The 18,700-nt window shown below is 39.1% G+C and overlaps 1 protein-coding gene across 1 annotated transcript in view; it reads left to right on the plus strand.

Annotated features, from left to right (window-relative positions):
* LOC142107492 (metalloprotease TIKI1-like) overlaps positions 1–18,700 on the plus strand; it is an 81,681-nt gene that overhangs the window by 13,985 nt on the left and 48,996 nt on the right. Inside the window, exon 2 of the mRNA XM_075190949.1 lies at positions 1,915–2,475. Coding sequence (XP_075047050.1) covers positions 1,915–2,475 — 561 coding nt within the window. The remainder of the gene's footprint in view (positions 1–1,914; positions 2,476–18,700) is intronic.

Consider the following 18,700-nt stretch of genomic DNA (forward strand, 5'->3'; position numbering starts at 1 on the left):
GTGTGGATCGATGCGTGGCTTTGGGTAGATATGAGGCATGACCTCATTTCTCCTTATTTTGTGCAAGTTTGGGCAATAGTGTTAAGACCAGTAGATAGATATGGGAGAAGTTGTTAAAATAAGTACTTGGCATTAGCAGTGATGGTGATATTCATAACCTATGCAAGTACTGTTCCAGTGGGGTGCCAAGGGGCTGAAGAGGATTGTCCATGTCGTTTGAAGACCAGTGGAAGTTAGGGAAACAACAGTATAGGGGTGAAGAGTTAGGGGAAGTATCTCTATGTTTTCTCATGAAATATTTAATTAAAAATTGTTTCCTGTTCCAGTTCTAATTATTTTATCATTCCGTTAACTGACTAAATGTTGCTACTATAACTATACAACTATGAATGCTTGTTTACTTGGCTTTATGTTTTATAATATAATAATAAAAGGCTATGTATTTGTTGGTCTGTATCTATAGTGATGTATTCATGCCAAAGGCATCTTGACTCCACATGTCAGTTTTGTTAAAACTGTTAAATCCATATCATTGTTTGGCTACCTGAATTACCTGTATATGTATATCAACATTTGCTAGGTTATGACATTTGGATCTAATTACCCGTGAGTGCTTGCAACTAATCCCTGAAGCCATCATTGGGGAGATTAAATATTTTAATAAAATTACTTTCAGCTTTAGCTTTGAAAAGTATTTATGCTTAATATTCTGTTTGAACTTTAACCTTTGCCCAGTCTGCATCTCTGAGTGGTTTCTAGTACAGTGCATGTATCCTATGGAACATAACACAATTACAGCTGTGAACTGCTGCATTACTCAGGCTGTATTTACCTGAGCCCAAGATGCGGGAGTCTCCCGGACATTCCGGGAGAGTTGACAAGTATGTGCTACATTTTCCTCCCACAATCCAAAAACATAGTGGTAATTTAATTGGCTTCTGACAAAATGGACCCTAGTTTGTGTGTGGTAGGGGGCTTAGATTGTATGCTACTAAGGGGCAAGGACTGATGTGAATGATTGTATATTTTCTGTAACACTCTGAGTAATATAATTAATGCTTTATAAATTAACAATAAAATAATACACTTGCATGCAAGGTGTCAGGGATTAAAAGTATGGGGTTCGCAATTGTAAACTTCCCAAAACTATTTTTCCGATGTGTGAAACTTTCTAATATCAGTAAAATGCCATACTCAGGCCGCCTTCCTTTTTTTTAACATATAAAAAATACTCACTTTTTAATCCCATCATTTATATATCTCTCAGCATAGAAGAAAGTGCATGAATGTATGTGTTCAAACAATAAAATGTAAAGCGTGCAATATTCGTTCTTTAGAAAATACATGACTTTTCCTTCCTTAAATCAATGTTTAGCATAAACATAATAACACAACAGAGACTATAATAAATACTTCTATATCTTGGATAAAACAGTATGTACTTGTCTCCATTATATATACATTTAAATACATATTTAAATTTTATCCATTAAGCTGCTTGTGCCTTCTTTGAAAGCTAAACTTTCAACTGACCCCTACCACTGCTTTGTGAGTGGTCACATTTGTTTTCTGGATTAAATTAGATTGAAGTAGGGTTCTAAGTCTTTAAAAGGTAGAACATGTCAGACACAGTAATATAATCAGGGATTTGGCATTCTCTTAAATTTCAAACATGTTCATCATGGAAACAATTTTTTTTATTACATTTATAATCAGCGTAGTAATCATATTGCTCTTTGAGTCATTCCCTTAAGTTAATTTAGCATTGTGATGGGATGCGTGATTTTGAATGTGATGACATGACTACAAAAAAAAATGGCTGCCCTCTTTATGTGATTATGATGATGTGAAAAAGAAAAAAAATTTTTTTTTTTTTTTATGTTGTATAATCTGTGTTTTTTTTTTATTTTTCAGCAAAGCCATTTGAACTCCTTTCTCTGGACCATCAAACGAGATCCTCCTTCATACTTCTTTGGCACCATTCATGTCCCATACACAAGGGTGTGGGATTTTATCCCTGAAAACTCTAAGAAAGCTTTCCAGCAGAGCAATATTGTGTACTTTGAGTTGGATTTGACAGACCCCTACACAATCTCTGCTCTAACTAGTTGCCAGATGCTGCCTCAGGGTGAGAATCTACAAAGTGTTCTTCCTAGGGATATTTATCGAAGACTTAAGCGCCATTTGGAATATGTTAAACTCATGATGCCCTCATGGATGACTCCAGATCAAAGAGGGAAAGGCCTTTATGCAGACTACTTGTTCAATGCAATTGCTGGAAATTGGGAAAGAAAGAGACCTGTTTGGGTGATGTTGATGGTGAATTCCCTGACTGAAGTTGATATCAAGTCTAGGGGAGTTCCCGTACTGGATTTATATCTCGCCCAGGAAGCAGAGCGTCTTAAAAAGAGAACTGGGGCAGTTGAGAAAGTAGAAGAGCAATGCCACCCACTTAATGGGCTGAACTTCTCACAGGTAAGGCTGTTGGGGCACATCCAATACATAGAGAACTATACACTGTTTTACTATTATAGTGGTCCACAATAAACTTTACCTCAAGTAAAAGGGAAATCAGCTGTAACTAACAAATATATACCGGTGTTCACAATGACATTTTCACACTTTCACTGTATTAAAAGATTTAAATATATCTATAAGCCCAATTTACCTCACTTACATGGCAGTAGATGGGGCACTGTATTAATACAAACTCTTGTGCAATGGTAACACCAAGGAATGCTGGGATGTTGTTCTCTCTAACATCTTCTGTTCTATTTCTGTCACTTTGTACATTATTTGTGTGACACAGATATTTAATTCTCCATGATATGTCGTGGAACAGTCGTGATTTTTTTTCCTCACAGGACAATCCATGATGTTGAGGTACTGTAGTACTCGATAATGAACTGAATTCCACCTCTATTTTTAAAAAAGTACCTAAATTTATCAAGCATCAACTGAGTCTGTCATACATTTATTTATTTATTTTTAACCATTGGTTTAATATTACATATTTGTATATGTTTACTATTTACAGTCATGGCCAAACGTTTTGAGAATGACACAAATATTGGTATTCACAAAGTTTGCTACTTCAGTGTTTTTAGACCTTTTTGTTAGATGTTGCTATGGTATATTGAAGTAAGATTACAAGCATTTCATAAGTGTAAAAGGCTTTTATTGACAATTACTTTAAGTTTATGCAAAGGGTCAATATTTGCAGTGTTGACACTTCTTTTTGAAGACCTGGCATGCTGTCAATCAACTTCTGGGCCACATACTGACTGATGGCCACCCATTCTTGCATAATTAATGCTTGGATTTTTTTTCAGAATTTGTGGTTTTTTGTTTGTCCACCTGCCTCTTGAGTATTGAACACAAGATCTCAATGGGATTAAGGTCTGGGGAGTTTCCTGAGCCAAATTTTTGAAGTTTTAATCCCCAAGCCACTTAGTTATCAGTTTTGCCTTATGACAAGGTGCTCCATCATGCTGGAAAAGGCATTGTTTGTCACCAAACTGTTTTTGGATGGTTGGGACAATTTTTCACCTAATACAATCTGACCAATCTTCAATGTATTAATTGACTGTGTTAATTCTATAGCAAGTCAATGAAAAATGATCAAATTGAATGGTCAGTTTATAACGTGAGTGACCAGCTTTGTCCATTCTCAGCAACTTCCTTGAGTTTTTAAGTGTTATTTTATGTACAAGAACATTCCGTCTTTAGTTAAACATACTGATCCCTTATGTACAGAACACAGGATGTGTCAATTTGCCCAAAAGATGAAATGATTTCTACGGTTTTTTATCTACAAATGAATGGCCAGTAATCACAGCCTTCTCACCTGAAAGTTATCAGTGGACTGAAATCACCAGAAGGCATCTTGTGAATGGTGACAGCTGTGAAAATATTTGAGCCTTTCAGCGAAACAGATATAGTCCTTGTAGAGGAGATCTGTTCGGGGAGCAACAACTTAGGGTGAAAGGTATATTATGGAGAAGGCACATACTGTACAAAGGGCCTTGTACAGTTTCTAAAATTTGATCAATGATGTTTATATCTGCATCTTTACCACAGATTATAGGGATGTTCAGCGACAGAGTTGGACCCATCTCTGGAACCAAATCTTCACAGAGCATTTTTTTTTCTGCTCCCTGGTGACATTTTTTGTTTGTTTGATTAATTAAACCTGGTCCAGCGGTTAATGTCTGTAGGTAATTGAATTATTTTTGAGCTACTCTGGAGAAATCATGTGTGTGAACCAGGGACTAGCTGGGCCTCCGAGGTCGGTCTAATAGTGGGCTACCTTGGGCTGGGTCAATGGGCTAACCACATTTTTTTTTCTTTAAAATGTGCACAATAGGCTGGTGGGCCAAGTCTCACCCCCCGGGCTAAACCTTTCCAGTCAGCCCCTGGTGTCATCTGACATAAATTGTCTAATCACACTTTTTGACTCAGACATTTGGATACAAGTAAATACATAAACACACACACTTACTTGAGTATGCTCCATATCAAAAGCCCATGAATGCAAATAACATTTCCATGTAGAGTCTGGTTGTGACTTAGCATCAGCAGAGAATAAGTGTGAGCGATGGCAGTGCACTTCATATGAAGCTCTATACAATGCCTCTTCAAAATTGGGTAAGCCTCATGGTCAGTATAGCGTCAAATCTAATATTGTAGGAAAGCTAGTTCAGCTGGTTCACAACAGGTACAATCCAATGTCATCATCATCACCATTTGTTTATATAGCGCCACCTATTCCGTAGCACTGCACAGAGAACTCACTCACATCAGTCTCTGCCCCATTGGAGCTTACAGTCTAAATTCCCTAACATACACACACAGACAGAGAGAGAGAGAGACACTAGGGTAAATTTTGATAGCAGCCAATTAACCTACTAGTATGTTTTTGGAGTGTGGGAGGAAACCGGAGCACCCGGTGGAAACCCACGCAAACACAGGAACATACAAACTCCACACAGATAATGGTCGGGAATCAAACTCATGACCCCAGCGCTGTGAGGCAGAAGTGCTAACCACTTCGCCACCGTGCTGTCCACATCTCATTCTTCATCTGCTCATGAACTCATGCTCTTACATACAGTAAAACTGAGTTTCTCTAGCCGCTTCTTAAATGTTTCCCAACATGTCTTGTATTAATGCTATTCTTGGCAATGTACAAATGAATTAGTCTAATTGACTGAACTAGTTAATCAGGCCACAAGCACTGACACAGTGAAATCTGCAAGGTTTGATGGGGGCATTGAACAAGTGAGCTTAGAAAATGAACGGTTTAGAAATGTGAATCGGCTGATGATAATCTAATGACTTTAGAAATGCTGAGAGACCTTTTTTCCTGCATAATATTCCTATCTAATGTAGGGAAAGTGCATGGAAATTACTTTTTATGTTTAATCTTTCCTGCATAGAAAAATAAACAATTAAGGGAATAGTGGGTTACTGTTAGTCTGAATATTACTTTGATCTGATAAAACTTACTGTACAATATAATGGTCTTGTTCCATTTCCTTTGAATTCAAATCAGAAAATATTCAAGATTCAGAAATATCAAATAAGTAGCCAACCAATTCATATAATGATAATAATAATCAATTTTCTTTTGTATGCATATTGTATATCCTTTTGTTACGTAAAGTGAGGCAGTAAAATAAAGGTACTCCTATTGTAAGTAACCTAGATGCATAATTGAAAAGCGATAAATAAATATGTAAACATTTAATTAAATAAAGGGTAGCACTTAATATGTAGCCTGTATGTAGCAATTACACTTTGATGGACTGGTATAATAATTAAGAACTGCAGTCTGTAAGAAGGTACGTACTGTAATAAAAAGGTAACCAGGTCACTATGCAATAGAATCATACCTCTCAATTAGGAGGTCAAAATGTGGGTTCAAACAAGAGATGGTCACTGACCCCTGTGTTTTGGTTTTGTATTCGGTTTTGGATCTGGATTACCGTCGTGTTTTGGTTTTGGTTTTGCAAAACCGCCATTGCGTGTTTTGGTTTTGGTTTTGTTTTGCTATTTTGTTGGAAAATCAATGTTTTTGGGCCTAAAATAACCAAATTTAGTGCTCCACCTGTTTCATAGATAAGTAATCTAATTGTAAAGCTAATAAATTATCAAAAAAACAGTTTAATTCCTGCTAGGCCTTCATTAATTCTACACACAAAACAGATTGTCTTCCTCTCCATCTATGCATATTGGCAATGCAGCCATTGTCTTTGGATGTATATTACACCCTACACTTATAGTTAAATATGTAAAGAAATGGAAAAAGGCAGTTTGGTTTCTGTCTCTATAGGCCCCCCTCCACTTGTTGAAAAAAACAAAAAATTTAGCCGGTGTAGACTGTACAATATTAATTGAAATGGACAAAGCCAGTGTGGTTTCTATCTCTCTAGGCCCCCCTCCACTTGTTGAAAAAAACAAAAAATTCAGCCGGTATAGACTGTACAATATTAATTGAAATGGACAAAGCCAGTTTGTTTTCTGTCTCTATAGGCCCCCCTCCACTTGTCGTCGAAAATACAAAAAAATTCAACCGTTATAGACTGTACAATATTAATTGAAATGGACAAAGCCAGTTTGGTTTCTGTCTCTATAGGCCCCCCTCCACTTGTTGAAAATGCAAAAAAATTCAGCCGTTGTAGACTGTACAATATTAAGAGAAATGGACAAAGCCAGTTTGGGGTCACTCTGTCTATGACACCCTACCCTTATGGAGAAATTGCCCAAACAGCAGCCTTTCAAGACGGTACGTGATATGGAAATGCCACAAGTCCCTTTCCTCTTTGGGGGTAGATTGCACCCTACACTTACATAGAAAGTTTTAAAAAGATGTTATCGTCATCATCTTCAGCTTCATCCTCACCCTCATCAGTGTGTACGTCATCATCACAGACTATCAATTCATCGCCGCTTGAATCCGCCATTAGAAAACAGTCAGTGCTTGAAGATGTAGTTCATTTTTATAAACATCATTTTCTCCACATTTTTTGGAAGTAACCTTCGACGGCGATCACTGAGTAAGTTCCCTGCTGTACTGAATACTCGTTCAGAGTACACACTGGAGGGTGGGTAGCTTAGGTATTGCAAAGCAAGTTTGTACATGGGTTTCCAAATGGCCTGCTTTTCCTCCCAGTAAGGAAAGGGACTGTCTGACATTTCCATACAATTACCTCTTGAAAATAATCCTCCACCATCCTTTGTATGTTTATACTCGTATTGGATGGAGTTATGGGCAAGGTGACACATTTTTTTGAAAAATCCTTCAAACCAGCCCAGATGTTAAATTGTTCTGGTCTGCCCCCTTCCCTGCTTCTTTTTGGAAAATTAAATTTTTTACGAGCAGCAGCAGCTTGAAAAAGTGAAGGAGGACACGTCGTCAAGCCGAGGCCCAGTTCAGCGGCCAACTTGCTGAGCAATAGCTCCTTGCAAAAGTTCACATCTCGCTCATTTACAAGTAAAGACTAAATGTAGGTCTTAAACCTTGGATCAAGCACAGTGGCCAAAACGTACTGATCCGAGTTCAAGATCTTAATAACTTGAGAATCATTGTGAAGCGAATGAAGTACTTGATCGACAAGGCCAACATACTTTGATGAATTGCTTGCTTTCAGCTCCTCCTTCAGTCTCTCAAGCTGTTTTTCCAATAGTCTAATTAAAGGAATGACTTGGCTCAAACCAGCAGAGTCTGCACTCACCTCACAACTTCAAATGGTTTCAGCACCTTGCACAGCACTGAAAGGATTCCCCACTGTGCAAGAGTGAAATACATCCCCCCGCCTTTCCCAATGTCATGGCTTGTGCAATATGCTTGGATGGCTTTGCGCTGTTCCTCCATCCTCTGAAGCATGTACAGGGTGGAATTCCACCTAGTTACCACCTCTTGCTTAAGTTGGTGGCAGGGCAAGTTAAACTGCTCTTAGAGCATGCTGTGGCTGAATGCCTGAAATGGCCTGAAATTTTACGGGCCACCGAAAGCATCTCCTGCACCTCACGGTTATTTTGTAGGAAGCTCTGCACCACCAAGTTGATGGTGTGAGCAAAACAGGGAATGTGCTGGAAATCACCCAGCTGTAATGCTCGCACTATATTGTTGGCGTTATCAGAAATGACATATCCTGGGGAGAGTCCAAGTGGTATAAGCCATGTATCAATCACATCTCTTAGTTTGCGTAACAAATTGTCAGCTGTATGCCTGTTAGTGAAGCCGGTGATACAAAGAGTGGCCTGCCTGTGACAAATGTTACGTAGTGGTGTAAATGCTGCTGCTGTTCCTGCTGGTGAAGGTGAATGATCAACCCAGTGGGCTGTCACAGTCATATAGTCTTTGGTTTGGCCACTTCCACTTGTCCACATATCTGTGGTTAAGTGGACAGTGGGCAGAATAGCATTTTTCAGCGCAATCTCTACATTTTTACACACTTTTTGGTATAGTTGTGGAATTGCTTTACGGGAGAAATGGTGTTGCGATGGAATTCTGTAACGCGGACACAAAACCTCAATTAACTGTGAAAAACCAGCTGCGTTTATTGTGGAGATTGGATGCAGATCTAACACTAACATTGCAGCCATGGTGTCTGTGATTCGCTTGGCGACTGGGTGACTGCTGTCATATTTGCTTCCCCTAGCAAATGATTGTTTCACAGTTAATTGCTGAAATGTAGGACTGCTCATTTTCTTGACCTGCCTCTGGGCTGACGATTCACCCCCAGCAACAGCAGCAGCAGCAGCAGTGGGACTAATGCTTTCATCAGAGGAATCAATAATAGTGCAGGAGTCATCCAGCCTTAATAAGTGGGATGCCGGGCTAACTCTAAGCGCTACTGAGGATATTGATGAGGATGGTGTGGTGGGTGTATTTTGTAGCCGTCGGGATGTCGGTGACCAGAGGGTCTTAGCTGATGATGGAGTGCTTGTAATTTTTTTGGAAGAACTTTCAGCTTTTCCCAATACTTTGTCATGAACTCTCGTTAAATGGCGTAACATAGACGAGGTTCCAAGATGGTTAAGGTCCCTCCCTCGACTGAATGTGGCTTGACATACACTACAAATGGCTATACAGTTGTTGTCTGGATTTATGTAGAAATAATTCCACACATAAGAAGTGGATTTTTTTTTGTTTTATGCCCAGGCATGACAATGGCCTTTTTCTTGTCACGTGCCAGAACTGCTGCCACTGGTGCAGGACTTACACAAACAACCTCATCCTCATCAACATCCTCATTAGCGCCCTCGTCACCTACACAAATCTCCCCCTCATCCTCTTCTATTTCCAAAGTGGCATCCTCAATTTTTGTATCACCGGCTACACTCGGGCTATTAAGGCACACATCAGCAGAATGCTCACGATTAGACATCCCACTGTTGGATGGACTCTCCACAGGGATTGGTGTCATTTGTGAATCAGAGCAAACATTATCCTCTAATGCCTTACTGTTATCTTGCAGCTCGGCTTTGACGCGTAACAGTAGTTGTGCACCAATTGTAGGCTTGGTAACTTTTTGGGATCTGCCACTAATAGAGAAAGGTGAAGGCCTCATTCTCTCTTGGCCACTGCGTGTGTAGAATGGTATGTTGGCAATTTTTTTTTATCGGCACTTAACTTTTGCTCAGTTACACTTCTTTTTCGCTTCAACACAGTAAATTTTTTTGGGGTGTGTGTTTTTTGGACTGATTTAGAAACACTGTGTAGTTGCCTTGCCCAGATGACGTACTGGGAACACTAACATCAGGACTGGTGACAGAACCTGGTTGCTCATTCTGCTCATATGTGGACTGCTTTGAATCCATTCTGAGTCCAAAGCACTTGTAGTGCTAAAAATTATTTGGTAGATACTGCTGACAGATATGACTTTTGACAGCCAGAAATATTTATGCGCAATTATGGGGGACACCCCAAAAGCACTGGGGAGTGCCAAAAATTATTTGGTAGATACTGCTGACAAATATGACTTTTGACAGCCAGAAATATTTATGCACAATTATGGGGGACACCCCAAAAGCACTGGGGAGTGCTAAAAATTATTTGGTAGATATTGCTGACAGATAGTAATTTTGACAGCCAGAAATATTTAGGCAAAATAATGGGGGACACCCCAAAAGCACTGGGGATTGCTAAAAATTATTTGGTAGATACTGCTGACAAATATGACTTGTGACAGCCAGAAATATCTATGCACAATTATGGGGGACACCCCAAAAGCACTGGGGATTGCTAAAAATTATTTGGTAGATACTGCTGACAGATAGTAATTTTGACAGCCAGAAATATTTAGGCAAAATAATGGGGGACACCCCAAAAGCACTGGGGAGTGCTAAAAATTATTTGGTAGATACTGCTGACAAATATGACTTTTGACAGCCAGAAATATTTATGCACAATTATGGGGGCACCACAAAAGCACTGGGGAGTGCTAAAAATTATTTGGTAGATACTGCTGACAGATAGTAATTTTGACAGCCAGAAATATTTAGGCAAAATAATGGGGGACACCCCAAAAGCACTGGGGATTGCTAAAAATTATTTGGTAGATACTGCTGACAAATATGACTTGTGACAGCCAGAAATATCTATGCACAATTATGGGGGACACCCCAAAAGCACTGGGGATTGCTAAAAATTATTTGGTAGATACTGCTGACAGATAGTAATTTTGACAGCCAGAAATATTTAGGCAAAATAATGGGGGACACCCCAAAAGCACTGGGGAGTGCTAAAAATTATTTGGTAGATACTGCTGACAAATATGACTTTTGACAGCCAGAAATATTTATGCACAATTATGGGGGCACCACAAAAGCACTGGGGAGTGCTAAAAATTATTTGGTAGATACTGCTGACAGATAGTAATTTTGACAGCCAGAAATATTTAGGCAAAATAATGGGGGACACCCCAAAAGCACTGGGGAGTGCTAAAAATTATTTGGTAGATACTGCTGACAAATATGACTTTTGACAGCCAGAAATATTTATGCACAATTATGGGGGCACCACAAAAGCACTGGGGAGTGCTAAAAATTATTTGGTAGATACTGCTAACAGATAGTAATTTTGACAGCCAGAAATATTTAGGCAAAATAATGGGGGACACCCCAAAAGCACTGGGGATTGCTAAAAATTATTTGGTAGATACTGCTGACAAATATGACTTGTGACAGCCAGAAATATCTATGCACAATTATGGGGGACACCCCAAAAGCACTGGGGATTGCTAAAAATTATTTGGTAGATACTGCTGACAGATAGTAATTTTGACAGCCAGAAATATTTAGGCAAAATAATGGGGGACACCCCAAAAGCACTGGGGAGTGCTAAAAATTATTTGGTAGATACTGCTGACAAATATGACTTTTGACAGCCAGAAATATTTATGCACAATTATGGGGGCACCACAAAAGCACTGGGGAGTGCTAAAAATTATTTGGTAGATACTGCTGACAGATAGTAATTTTGACAGCCAGAAATATTTAGGCAAAATAATGGGGGACACCCAAAAAGCACTTTGAGTGCCAAATATTGGGAAAAAAAAATATCCTCTATCCTCCTCTCTTCTCTAGATATTTTTGTTATCACAATTGGAATCAGAATATTGTAATCTTTGTCCCTTCTCTAATCAGCCTGTGACTACACCCTGCTCTCTCCCTCTGTCAAATGGCGATGGATTGCTGTGGAGGCGTGTATTTATAATCTTCAAGTATCGTGAAAACCGAGCCCCGAGATCCGACGACGTCCAGTTGACGTTCGGCCTCGATTTGGATTTCGAGCAGGTGGGAGAGTACCGAGCCTGCTCGGCTCAGTACTCAGATAGGCTAAGTTCGGGTGGGTTCAGGTCTCGGGGAACCGAGCCTGCCCATCTCTAGTTCAAACTTTGTCACATTGCCCAACCCACACCCCCAATTTGTCCAGCCACTACCACAAATTCAAGAGGCCCTGTCTCCAATCCACTAAACTTGCCCCTTCTAGGCACCACACATATGATCTGTCCTAAGGAAATCGAGATTGTTAGAGGATAGAGTTATTAGTAGAATAGCCACAGCTGTGACTACGTAAATCAGTCAACCAATAAGATTCTTCTACATCATAAGTAACTCTAGCAACTAAAGTAGAAGTTTATGTGATTATGGTATGTCTATGAAAAGCTATGTCCATAGTTACATTTATATATATTGAATTGGAACTCTAGTAATCTCTCTCTCTCAATATTTCATCATGATCATCATTTATTTATATAGCACCACAAATTCCACAGCTCTGTACAAAGAATATTTGTCACTCACATCAGTCCCTTCCCCAATGGAGCTTACAGTATAAAATCCCTAACATAGACACACACAGAGACGGACTAGGGTCAATTTGATAGCAGCCAATTAACCTACTAGTATGTTTTTGGATTGTGGGAGGAAACCGGAGCACCCGGAGACAACCCACGCAAACAGAGGGAGAACATACAAACTCCACACAGTTAAGGCCCTTTTCGGGACCCCAGCGCTGTGAGGTAGAAGTGCTAACCACTGAGCCACCATTCATTTCCTATGTGTGCATTGATTTTTTTTAAGTATTTACAGGTTTTCAATTAATATACAAAAAATCGTTATTGACTTCAGTGGTAATCAGTATCCCGATGCTTGGGATACAGACACCGAATACACCTACAAAACAAACCCGAAACCTTAAATCAACGACCTCTTAAAATCTACACTTACCTTCTCACCGACGGAGGACATTACCGGAACAACGACTGCTGCAAAACAAAATCCGAACATGCTGGTTGCCGGCACTTCATTGTGACATCACTGAAGACAGCTACATCTACATTTAAACAGGTATGTTAATATTAAGGGTTAGGGGTTAGGGTTAGGGGTAGGCTGCGTGAAACATCAGTGACGTCACAATGAAGCACCAGACTCCAGCATCTTCGCATTTTGCACCAGTCACATACCCGTTGTTTCGCTCATTTCCTCGGTCGGTGACAAGGTAAGTGTAGATTTTAATAGGTCGTTGATTTAAGGCTTTGGGTTTCTTTTGTAGGAGTATTGGGTGTCGGTATCACAAGCATCAGGATACCGTATCCAACCCATTGACTTAACTCTGTAATTATATCACTTTCTATCCCATTCCATTTTTCTGTTGCATTACCTCCTCAGATACCATTTATAACTCTCCCCTTTAGTTGTTAACTTCAGTATGTGACCTCTGTACCATACCACTGATTGGTTGCTGTGGGCCTCACTACATTTCCTACACAGCTACCAGTAGAACTGTTTTCATAAATGTCTCTATTGTACTTAGTTATGTCAGAAAGGGGATAATGGGTGGAAATGAATCTTCGTCAGGAATTCATGCAGTAACTCTTTCATCTATTTCCCAGAGCTGCTGTAAGTGTACAGTACTTACAGATAATGAATAGAGCAGTTTTTGTATATGAACACCTCTCCGGAGACAACAGGCTTCATATAACAGCACAGGGACAGGACATAAAGCTCTCTGCTTTCTACATCTCTCTTGTGATTGCATTTTTAATTGGATGTTGACATGTGCCTAGAGAGAACATCGCTTCCTGCTATGTTGTTCTGTGTGGCTGATTAATCAGTATACAATCAGGCCGTCACTACTTGATCATCACTATTCAACAAGTGATTTCTTACAGAGAATAAATATGACACTGTGATGTATAGACCCCGATGTCACATACAGGATGGCTGTAGTACTGTTCCTTTTATTTTCCTTCACTGTTATTACCATTTTCAAAGGTTGTCAGTGATAATTCTTCATGTTCAGTGCTCCCAAGGAATGTCGTCCTGAGCTTGCTTGTGCTTGTTCGTAATATGTGCCTCAGAGGTTACACTCATTTCTTTTGTGTGTGATATGTGATAACATTAGACTACAGAGAAAAAGGGCCAAACCAATTACTAGAGGCATTTGTCATTTCTTAGTTTAGATATTGGCTGGTGCAGCAGCTATTATTTCCAAGGGTTACCTTTATGCAGTAAATGATTATACTACTGCATGAAACTGACATTATAACTTTGTAATTCTGTTCAAAACATTTCACTATTTACCTCTGTATAATTGGTATTTTTGCTGTCATTTTATGGTCCTGTATTTACTCCCAGTGATGCAAATGGTGCAAGTAAGGGAGAATAGGCTGGAACAGACTTCACATGAGCCAATACTGCCTGAAGGTTAAGTGACAGGATTATGGTTCAATTTGGACACACATGTCGATGGCCAAATTGAAAAAGGTCTGATTCACTTCTGGCTCCATTACAATCTGTTAGTGTGGTCGGAGGAGTGCATGTACATACAGGCTGATAGGGGCTACTGGTGGCCATATTCCTCCATGCCGATAATGACCTCTTGATTTTGAAAGGATCATTATCAGGGACCACAGTCATTTTTGGTCCAACATAGTGGAATAATCAGTGCGTATGGGCACTTTAAGGGATAAAAAAAACCTTTTGTTTATTGGTTTCCACATCTGAAATGTTCTGCAAAGAAACTGTTTTGAGATATCTATATAGCTTAGCAAACTGTTTTTACATAAAAGTGGACATTTTGTAAAAGAGATTCTGCATAGTTTATTTGAAATTTACAGGTCACTATATTAATTTATCTTAACAAAGATTAGTTACATGAACCTTTGATTACCTGATTACTGCACTAAATAAGAATGATTATAGATTTTTTTTTTACATTGTGTACTTGATGTGACAAATATACAGTCCTCATTTTTGACAGTATTTGCTCAGATTGAAAGTTGTTTCTCTCTTTTTGAGTTATTTTATTGAATAATGAGTCCAAACTCTAAATAGAGGCAAACCAATATTAAGTAAATAGTTTTAATGAACTTTTGTAAGTAATCAATAATTTTTTCCTTTATATAATAGAACATTATTGGTTCCATTTTTTAAGTGCACATCACAAAATGCCTTGGTTTTACAGTGGTACACCTAGAAATGCTTGTCTGCCAAAGTACAGAATGGTTTCCATTTTAAAGTATATGACAATACCCCAAATTCAAGTCACTTTGTCGAATAGAAATGGATGTGTGCCCCATGCCAACCAGAAACTGCCCTAAAAATATGCCCTGTTCAACTTTTTATATTATTTCAATAATCTTACTTCACAAAAGGAAATCTAGATTCTACATTGCTCAACAAAACTAGACTTTCCTGTACTTTACATGGAACTCCCTCACACGGCTCAAGTCCTCCCCTCAGTCTATGGATCCTTCTGCTCATCCGCAGATGATGCCAATTCGATTGGCAAACCCACACACCTTGGTGGAAATCTAGCTTACACAGATCAAAGCACATGGGGGGTCCAAATCCGGTTTTACACTGCACAGTGGACATTTTTCACTTTGTGAATTACCTCTTATATGTGTCTCAATTTATCCATGAACTAATTGCTAGTCTAACAAGCAGACAACAACAATTACATTTAATACGTTTCATGACTAGGTTACCAGTATACACAATTGAATTTAGCAAATAAAAGTGATTTACAAATATATCTTTATTCTCCTGACACTAGCAAAAGTCATAGTAGCCCATACATGGCTTGCTGATGATTACAAAAAATGTCGAGCTCTTGTAAATGATGTTATGGGCCATGAACGCTACATGTTCAATGTTAGAGATGCCAGTCACAAGTATAATCAGATATGGTTTCACTGGTACAATTCCAGGCATAGAATACATTCTGGAAACAAGGACGTTTGTCTGCCTCCTGACTAGTATATCCAAAGGCTTCTCTATGTGGTTCCCTGCTAGCATGTTTATGTGTTGTCCTAAGCTATGTTATTAAATGTACAGAAATTGTTTTATATGCTTTGTTAGTTTATCCTCTGACACAGCTAAATATGTTTCAAATCTCTATATGGAACAATTGCTATTATATCAGCCCTTTCACTAGTAATTGTTTATATCCTATAGTTAAACATGTACCTAACTTGTTACTATTTTTTTAACCTGGATAACTAATATATCATTTCATTGATTAGATTAGCAAATGCATATTAGCATGACATGTCAGTTTATTTTTGTTTTTTGTTGTTGTATAAAATTCTTCCAATAAAAAACCCATGTTTCAAAAACAAAAGAAAAGAATTTAGAAATTCTAAGGGGGAGATTCAATTTACGTCCATGTGGTATGAGGACATCACTGCGATGTCCGGTTGCGCACATTGCCGGCAATTACATTAGGAATCTCCTCTCATTTTTCCTTGCATCTGTATGCAGTACGAGGAAAAATGAGCGGAGACTTTGGCCATAACATCGGCGTGAGGTGTCTCCGCAGACGTTTCAGAGACACTTTGCGTCAAATTGAATCTCCCCCTGTTTGTGGTACCTGTACTGTACCTGAAAATAAATATTAAGGTGTATCATCATCATCATTATTTATATAGCGCCACTGATTCCGCAGTGCACTACAGAGAACTCATTCACATCAGTCCCTGCCGCATTGGAGCTTACAGTCTAAATTCCCTAACATACACACACACAGACAGACAGAGAGCGAGAGAGAGACTAGGTATCAGGGATAGAAATAGATAAACTTCTGTCTGAATGATATACCAACAGTCTATTCACAATGCTACACCAATTTAACACAATAGTTACAGAACATGTATTGCAAAAATACGCTGTATAATTCAGGGGTGGGCAAACCTGTCCTCAAGGGCCATATCCAGTTCATGTTTTTAGGATTTCTTTAATCATGTACAGCTGAGTTAATCTATTTGGCTGGGTCAGTAATTATCCCACCTGTTTCTACAGACAGAAATCCTAAAAACATGAACTGGATATGGCCCTTGAGGACAGGTTTGCCCACCCCTGCTGTATATTGTCCACACCTGTGTCATAGAAATATCAGACAATAAAGAATACTGCTCTGCACTAAGGAGACAGTGAAGCCCTCTGCTGTCCAGAAATTATAGTACACCTGCTTCACACATGCATAGAGGATAATGGTTGAGGTCTTTTAAGACTTTCTGCAACCCCATTGTTTCCTTTTACAAGGTTATTTAGAAAAATAACAATGGCCATTCATAGGTACTGTATCGTTCGATAGGGTCGATAGGTCAGACATAAAACACTAGATACATATAAAATACACACAATACACATTGCAATTAGTTCATATACATGATGCATGTCTGCAGCTCATCTTTAATAAATATGCAGAATTAATTCCGCTTTTAAATAGGTGACCTGAAAGCTGGAATTATACCCAACAACAGCATAATGCAATTTTAACTCTTTGTATTACTATACTGGTCATTCAGAGGCAGAACTAGCAAGCTGTGGCCCCGTTGCATCTGCCATGCAGTTGGTCCCATTATCTCCATGGACCCCGGTGCATGGCCATTGTCGCACCAATGGTAGTCCTGCCACTGTGATCATTGTCACTAATAATACATAGAAAATGTCACTTTGAATTATTACCCATTATCAGTTTTGGACCAAACCCATAATTAAAGCTGCACTACCACCTAGAAAACATTTTTATAAATGTACCCCCTACCTCGACCCTTCTCTCCCCACCGCAGCCCTGGGAGCTGCTTCATATGGCTGTTTTCCCTGGTTTTCACAGTACTGAAAACCTGGGAAGGGTGCAGGGGCTGTGTGAGTGGGAGGACCAATCACCTTCTATGCTGCTATTTACTGATGGTTAGCTTTATTTCATTTCCGGCTCTGTAATACATAACGGACAGAGTCTGGGAACATTGTTTGCATGTAGCATTCCCTGGGGGAGGGGGCACTTTAAGAAAATTATTTCCTAGGTATTAGTGTAGCTTAAAATACAACTTTTTGTGTCTTGCTGTGCTCTATTTTAAAAAATGTATTAATTATATTGTTCATGTGCATACGTGTCCCCTTAAAACGAATGGATGTCTCACGATCTCCACAACATCAGGGAATATTAAGGTAAAGTCCATATAGGCTGTGTCCCACAAAACTAGATCTCATCTTTACAGAATCTAATGCATTACTGTGGTTAGCCTGTGTTCTCTATGGTACAACCAGGGGCAGGCTGGGCTGAGGGGCAGGGCGGCATCTGCCCCCCAGACGGTCCCATAGAGGGCTATCTTGAGCTGAGTCACTGTACTACCTGCATTTTCTTTCCTTTAAAATGTTCCTAATAGGCTGCTGAGTCGAGTCTTGGCCCCTGGGCTAAAATTTGCCAGCCCTCCCCAGGGTACAACCCAATACATCTTTATCTGGGCAGCTCCATCCATCACAAAGATTAACATTTTCCTACTCATGCATTTGCATCCTTCATGCACAGTAACTTATGGAAGTACCCAAATATTATCACAAATCCTCAGAAATTGCCACGACATATCTGCAATTTAGTATATATACATCCATTTAATGTTTAGTCATTTAAAACTGTGAACTGCAGTTTCTATTGAGATGGTTTCTGCTGTCATAGTTAAGCTACACTAAGCTTTAAAAATAATTATATTGTTTTCCTTCCTTCTTCCACCATGAAATGATTTCATACAAAGACATTCCTTAACCATGACAGGCCGTCATAACTGCCAGCTTTAAAGACTGTTAAATGAGGACTCTTTTAGGTGGCCTCAATTCTAGGAGAGAAAGCCCAGCTGTCAGTTTCAATAGTATCACAAGAACTAAATCAAGTGCAGTGTAT

Source organism: Mixophyes fleayi, chromosome 1 (genome assembly GCF_038048845.1).
Source record: "Mixophyes fleayi isolate aMixFle1 chromosome 1, aMixFle1.hap1, whole genome shotgun sequence".
In the NCBI taxonomy this organism is placed as follows: Eukaryota; Metazoa; Chordata; class Amphibia; order Anura; family Limnodynastidae; genus Mixophyes; species Mixophyes fleayi.